General features: G+C 44.7%; 1 protein-coding gene across 1 annotated transcript; it reads right to left on the bottom strand.

The window, feature by feature from the left end:
• Positions 1–1942: 1942 nt before the first annotated feature.
• On the bottom strand, positions 1943–4514 carry LOC140855218 (uncharacterized). The gene is made up of 2 exons (XM_073251095.1): positions 4122–4514; positions 1943–2071 (listed from the first exon to the last, which is right to left on the bottom strand). Exons 1-2 carry the CDS (start codon positions 4512–4514, stop codon positions 1943–1945), a joined length of 522 nt encoding a protein of 173 aa, XP_073107196.1.
• Positions 4515–7290: the final 2776 nt, after the last annotated feature.

The following is a 7290-nucleotide window of genomic DNA, read 5'->3' as shown; positions in this document are numbered from 1 at the left end:
TGTAATAGCTTTAATTTTATGATCGTAAAGTTTAGTCATCTGTCCTATATCCATATTTTCGATATCTAACTTACATTTATATCCATTTAAAATAAATATAGAAATAAATTTTTATATCTAACTAATATCTATATTTATATCTATATTTATTAAATAAAATAAATATGAATATAAATATACTGGGTTTCAATCCTAATCTATAGTGAATGAATGCTATAATAATCACTTGTTCCATGGATAAGCCCAAGTTGAATTAAGGACTCTATGGCAGTCTCCATTGCCCAGCTTCATTCTAAGGCCTCTCTTAATTGCACAGGCCTTGCTGTTAGCGGCTGTCCGGGCCCACAAAATGTCCTTTATCTGAACCGGACCACATGGGTCCAAGTTGCTGTACGCATGTCCCGACCCATAATGTAGCCCCCGGCCGTTTAGCACCCGTTTTCTTCTCCAAAAACCATGCATACAAGATTATTAATCTAACCTCTATTTTCTTTCTTTGCAAGTGCATGTCAGATATTATTGCGGTCAACTCCCTCATCATCTATCACCAAGAATGAACATCTACAAAACAGCATCCATATTGATCAGAATTATCTCCGATAAAAATCCTCCGATACTTAAGTCAGAGAGAGAGACTGGATAACAGTATTTTTAATAAGAAAGATGACAGAGCTCAGCATCAAAGAGGCTTACGATGCTGTTGCTTTATCTCCTTTTTATAGATAAGATGGTTGTAATCGTCAGATATGGTCCTATATTTTATGGCGTAGAATCATTGGGCTATAATCTCATAGCGGGTTATTAATCTTCAAGGATTACGCCGCGATATTTGAGGGATAACCGTCCGTGATGGTTATGATAAGTTGAGTGAATCGGCCGACCATGTGTCGGGAGTCATCCGTCAATTAGTAACTCTGAAATATCGACGGTTGAAGTAGTCCGCTGTCTGTTGTTTCCGAACATCGATCGCTTACCGATCTTGAATCGGTGCGGTGTGTTTGGTTAGACGGTTGAAAATAGTGTCGGTCTGCATGTTCGGTCGGTAGTCACTTTCAAAGTCGTCTGTTTGTGGGGCTAGAGTCGGATGTCGGTCGGTCTGTGCTGGAGATTGGTCGGTTTATGGAGGTCGGTCGGTTTATGGAGGTCCGTCGGTTTATCCCAACAGTTGCCCCCCACTCCTGAGTCCAATAGTGAGTTGCCACGTGCATCGCCATGTGGTTTATTGTTTTGGACGAAAAGAGTTGTTGTCCGTCATGTCAAATCCCGACTCTGCCACCATATTCTCTAGAGTATGGCCGATCAACCATTTTGTCATTTTTGAGCTGTCATATCAGCAAGAAGATATGGTATCAGGCGTCGTTTGCGGAAGGTGAGCCGACGCCAAGCGTTATATCGGGAAGGTGAACCGGCATTGTGCGATTTAATTCTGGCATATAGATTTTCGCCACATGTTGGGGTATCATTGGATCGGAGCTGTGTATGCGGATGGAGGTGATGTGGTTTAATCTGGTGCAGGTACGTCGAATTATCGGGTCGATGATGGGTCCGGATGCTACCACATGTCATCATCGGTGTTATCTCGATCTGGCTGCTTTCATGCGGGCTATTGGGCATTCCTCTATATAAAGGGCCACTGTCAGTTAGGTATTTATCTTTCATTTTATCTCTTCTGGTGGGAGAGCCCTGTCAGAGAGCTGCTCTCATGCGAAAATATTTTTTGTCATTTTCTTTTTTAAGTTTCCTTAGATCTTTGACAGTTCTTTCGATGGATGAGATTCCTGCAGGGGGTGGTTGGTCGAAGATTCAGGCCAACGACTCCCTGTCGGGCCTAGAAGTTCTCTTATTCTCGGATCCGATTGTTGGTCGGTTTCGGAAGCGGTATTATGCTTCGAGCTGACGTCAGCTTTTCACTCCTGATGCCGATGGTGGGGTCAACGACCCATTACCGTATATCCCGCATCTCCATCTCAGCTGCATGATTAAGGTCATCTTCGACGATGGATGAAAATCTAAAGCTCTGCTTTAGCTCTTCTACGAGGAGGGTACAATCATCGACCGGATGAGACCCTCTCTGTTTTCGTATGAGTGGGTCAAGCTGTTGATGTGGTTGGCCGAGCAATGTAATCGATCAATCATTTTCACTGCTCAACTCGAGTCGTATCATCCTCGAGTTGGAAGGTGGAGTTTGTCAGAGAAATCGATCCAAGTTGGGCCTGCCGATTCTTCAGTGGAATGAAGAGCGGCGATGAAGATTAGTTGGTGTTTTTAATTTTTCTTTTTGTAAAGAAAGATGTGTAATCGGACTTCGGTCCAATTTTGTAATCTTTCTTTTTTGATAATGAAAAAAGTATTTTTCTTCTAAAATGCTTTTCTGCATCGTCGAGTCTGCAATGTCTGTTTGTAGAATATTCTCTGAATGTAGATCGTGGATCTGACCATTTCGCAGACTTTGTAGAATCTGCTAGTTGTATAGTTTTCGATATATTTAGTTAGGATAACAATGGTAAGTCGAATATCCATCACTCGAAGCTTGATCAAGATTATACGTTATATTGTTTGATAATCGGTGGCAAGTTGAATATCTCTCGACTGGCCATGGCCATATCGGTATAATTTCAATCCAATCTTGGTCGTCTTGATATTTTGCCTTTCTTAGTCGATACTAAGTCGGCAAATTAGCCAGTTGCTTCAATGGAGAGCTAACTATGAGGGCAGCACGACTTTTGTGGAGAAAGTCTGTATCGCCGATGCTGGCCTCCAGTTGAAGTCGATAAGTCGGTTCTGCAAGAAAATCGGAATGTAGTCGGTGGTTTGGCCGTTGGTTTCTAATTTCTTGAGAAAGTCAGACCCCAAGTTGCAAGATCGATGATCCAGCCTCCTCAATGAGGACTGACATTTCATTAGAAGATAGGTGTTGACTAAGCTTTGTGATTCTGAAGCCGACTCACATTCCAAGTGTGTACAAAGATTACTGATAGTACAGCTTCAGATTGTCGGCATTCCATGTTCGGAGAAAAGCCAACCCTTCTAGAGTCTCAAGCCGATAATTGCCTGATTTGAGTGTCTCCGATATCTTGTAGGGTCCTTCCCAGTTTGGAGATAGCTTTTCTTGATCCAGGGGTTTTGAGATTTCTGCCTTCCTCAGAACTAAGTCTCCTGGTCGGAAAACCTTCGGTTTAACTTTGGCATTGTAGTACCGAGCTATCCTCTATCGATATATGGCCTGCAAAGTTGAGCTTGGTGTCGAAGTTCTGATAGGAGATCAAAGTCGGCTCTCCGACACTCAGAGTTATTTGGTTCACGATATTGCTCAACTCTTTTCGATGATAGCCCGATCTCAAGTGGGATCATTACTTCCGTCCTGTAAGCTAAGTTGAAAGGAGACTTTCCAGTCGGTACATGGAGAGTCGTCCGATATACCCATAGGGCTGGCTATAATTCTTCGACCCAAAGGCCCTTAGCTTCGTTCAGTCGAATCCTCAACCCATGTAGGATTGTTCGATTGGTTACTTTAACCTACCAAGTATGTCGATTCTCCACCGAGCGAAAGGCCAGGGTGCAACAATGGATGTCAGCTGACTGACGGGCTAATGTTGTATGTTGGCATACTTTTGGCATGGTTCGCACCTCCAGACCAACTCGGTCGCATCCTTTTTCATGGTGGGCCAGTAGTAGCCCTGTGTAAGACTTTATAAGCCAAGGACTTGCCCCCCAAGTGGTTTCCACAAATTTCTTCATGCACTTCCCTAAGTGCATAGTCGGCATCTATCGGTCCCAAGCACTTCAGCAAGGGAAGGAACAATGATCTCTTGAAGAGACGATCATTCATCATCACATACTGAGAAGTTGTCCATCGGAGTCATTTTGCTTTTATGGGATCCTTAGGGAGGACCCCGTCGGTAAGATACAGGATGATCGAGTCTATCCAGCTTGGTTCGGTTGCCAGCTGCAACACTTCTTTGACTTTATCGATGCTAGGTTGTTCGAGACATTCCACGAACATTCGGCCCAGCGAGTTACAAGCAGTCATCGCCAGTCGAGAGTGTGTCGGCTCGAGCATTCTCGATCCAGAGAATGTGAAAGATCTTGAAGTATTTTACGTTCGTCACGAGATCTCTCACCTTTTGAAGATATTTCACCATGATCAGGTCCCGAGCTTCAAATTCACCTTTGACTTGTCCCACGATCAGTTGAGAGTCGGTGAAGACCTTTAGATTATCGATCTTAAGCTCATTGGCTATTCTCAAGCCGGCTAGAAGAGCTCTGTATTTGGCTTGATTATTAAAAACTTTGAAGTCGAACTGCAGGGCGTATTCAGTGACTACCCCTTTTGAGTTTGTGAGTATGAGACCGGTTCCACCGCCTTGTGCGTTTGATGCCCCGTCGATGTGCAGCATCCAAGTCAACTTGGAGTCGGATTCAGGAGTCGCAGCCTCCTTCATATCTACATCTTTCAACTTATCGTCGGCTATTGTGCATTCCACGATGAAGTTGGCTAGAACTTGCACCTTCATGGATGGTCATGATCGGTATTGTATGTCAAATTCGCCTAGCTTCACTATCCACTTTGCCATTCATCCTGATGTATCAGGACGGTGCAAGATTGCTTTCAATGACTGATCGATGAGGACCACAATGGTATGTACCTGAAAGTATGAATAAAGCCGTTGTACTAATATGATCAGAGCGTAGATCATTTTCTCCGCTCTTGAGTATCGAATTTCGACATTTTGGAGTACTTTGCTGGTATTGTAGATGGGTAGGTGAATTCGGTTTTTATCTTTTTGAATGAGTACCGAACTAACTGCCTCTGTCGAAGTCGCTAAGTAGAGATATAGTGTTTCTCCGATCTCTAGTTTTGTAAGCAAAGGTGGAGAAATCAAGTACTTTTTCAGATCCTCCACTTTCCATTGGCTTTTTTCATCATCACTACGTTGGCGAGCCAGTCGGGATATGCAGCTTCTCTGATGAAGCCTGCTGTGAGTAGCTTGTCGATTTCTTCATCGATGGCCTTTTGTCTCTCTGGAGCAAAGGATTGCTTTTTCTGTCTTACTAGCTTAATATTTGGGTTGATGTTGAGTTGGTGAGTCATTATTTTCGAGAGAATGCCGGGTATGTCTATGGTCGACCAAGCATAAACGTCGGTGTTGGCTTTGAGCAGTTTAATTAATTATTGTCATCTCGAGTCAAACAGTTACGACCCAATTCAGACCGTCTGTTCGAAATTTTTTGTTATCGGGATGGAAGTCAGCTGTTTGGCTGGCTCACCCCTCTTCTGGTTCTCTCTTTGGTCTAATTTATCGACCGACAGGGAGTCTTCAGATTTATTATTTTGGACAGAGATTAGAAAGTAGTGTCGGACAAATTGTTGATCTCCGCGTATTTCTCTGACTCCATTTTAGTCGAAAATTGGAGCAACAAGTGGTAAGTCGAGACTATTGCTCTTAGAGCGTTTAGTCCGGGACTTCTGAGTATGGTGTTGTAAGCCGAGGGTACTTGAACGACTGTGAATGTTATGAAGATGGTGCTCTGCTGTGGTTCGGTCTCAGTAGTTAAGAGGAGAGTAATTTTTTCTTCCACTGTGACCGCATCTCCGGTGAAGCCAACTAACGACGTCGAGACTCTCCTGAGTCGGTCAGTCGGCAGTTGCATTCAGGAGAAGATCGAGTAAAACAAAATATCAGTTAAACTTTCATTATCAACAAGTATTTTTTTTTATATCATAATTTGCTATTATTGTCGAAACAACAACAGCATCATCATGGAGAGTTTGGATTCTCTGAGCATCTTCTTTCGAGAAAGTTATTACATCTTGGAGCCGCAGTTGTTTCGTCCACTCCTCATCAGAAGTTGCCCCCCAATCCAGTCGTCGGGAGATCAAGTTGATGACTCCCGCAGTTGGTTGGTTATTAACAGCTTCCTCAGTCGGTTGGGATCATCGATCGGGAGGAGGTTGAGTCGGTGGATCCCTTCGATATTTTTTGAGGTAGCCTCATCGTATCAGGACCTCTATTTCATCCTTGAGTTGGATGCATTGTTCGATGTCGTGGCCGTGGTCATGGTGAAACCGATAATATTTCCTTCGATCGTAGTTTCTCATTTTCATTGGTGGAGGGTGCCGTAGATATTCCACCCCTTTAATCTCCATGAGGATCTGTGCAGGAAGAGCTGAAAGAGGGGTATAGGAGTCATACTTGTTATATGTCGGCTTTAGATTCTGTCGTCGGGGTGAGGCTCGCTTATTAGTCGGGGGCCTACTTGAATCGGACGGAGCCCCACTCTTCTTCTGTTTCTTCTTCTGACCTTTGCTTTCGGTTTGGTACAGGTCAAAGGCTCCTTCATCTGCGTGCATGTACTTGTACGCATGCTCCAAGAGTTCAACATACATCCAAGAGTTCATTGAGGTCCCTGACCTCGAGCGTGGCCGCGTTGAATCGAACTACAAAATCTTGAAGTATTTCGATCTCTCCTTATTTGATCTGGTAGAGACAATCTGAGGTTCGTGGCGGCCACCGACTTGTGCTGAAGTGGGCCACAAAGGAATGTTCCAGTTGCCCGAAAGAGTGGATGCTTCTCGATCGAAGCCCGGAGTACCATGCTCGAGCAACTTTTCGAAGTGTGGTTGGAAAGCCGATGCATAGAAGAGCGTCAGTTGTCTCTTGGATTGTCATGAGACCCTTGTAGCTCTCAAGGTGATCAACTGGGTCAGTGGAACCGTCATAGGGTTTCACATGCGGCATCTTGAACCGAGTCAGGATCGGTTCGTCCAAGACATGTTGAGATTTCTAATCGGGATCGGGTGGTATGAAAATCAAAATCGTTTGAAGATTTCTGACCGTCCACCTGTAGTTAGGCAAGTCGGTGATCGATTTTTTTGAACTTACGTTCGTAGTCTTCGAGCCGCTAGTGGTGGGAAACTCCAGGGGTCGAACCTCCCGATGAGTTAAAGGGAGAAGCAGACAGTATTTGCGATCGCTTTTTCTTCCTTGCCCGATCCAACTGAGAAGGAGAGGGGCACCATGAATGGTGGGTGGCATGTCGAGAGCACTGCAAGCACTGCTACTCATCCCGATGAGAGAGCCGAGATGGCCGTTCTGGAGGAAGAGATAGAGATTGCCGTGGATGACGGCGGCTGTGCCTGGATGGCACCGAATATGCCGTCGGTTGCTCCGCCGACGGCTATGGTGGCTGGGTCTGCTGCTGCTAGAAATTTCTAACCGCCTTCGTAAGAACGTTCATTTGCTGCACGATCACAGCAATCTGGATGTTCATGGTGACCACGGGTTGCGG

Source organism: Elaeis guineensis, chromosome 2 (assembly GCF_000442705.2).
Source record: "Elaeis guineensis isolate ETL-2024a chromosome 2, EG11, whole genome shotgun sequence".
Classification (NCBI taxonomy): Eukaryota; Viridiplantae; Streptophyta; class Magnoliopsida; order Arecales; family Arecaceae; genus Elaeis; species Elaeis guineensis.
This window is presented reverse-complemented; position numbering and strand designations above follow the sequence as displayed.

Bases quoted from the DNA above. Each gene is read 5' to 3' on its own strand.
- LOC140855218 (XM_073251095.1), bottom strand. From the start codon at position 4,514: ATGAAGGTGCAAGTTCTAGCCAACTTCATCGTGGAATGCACAATAGCC. The intron at 2,072-4,121 runs GTGAGAGATCTC...ATACGAAAACAG, and splicing joins TGGTGAAATATCTTCAAAAG to AGAGGGTCTCATCCGGTCGA.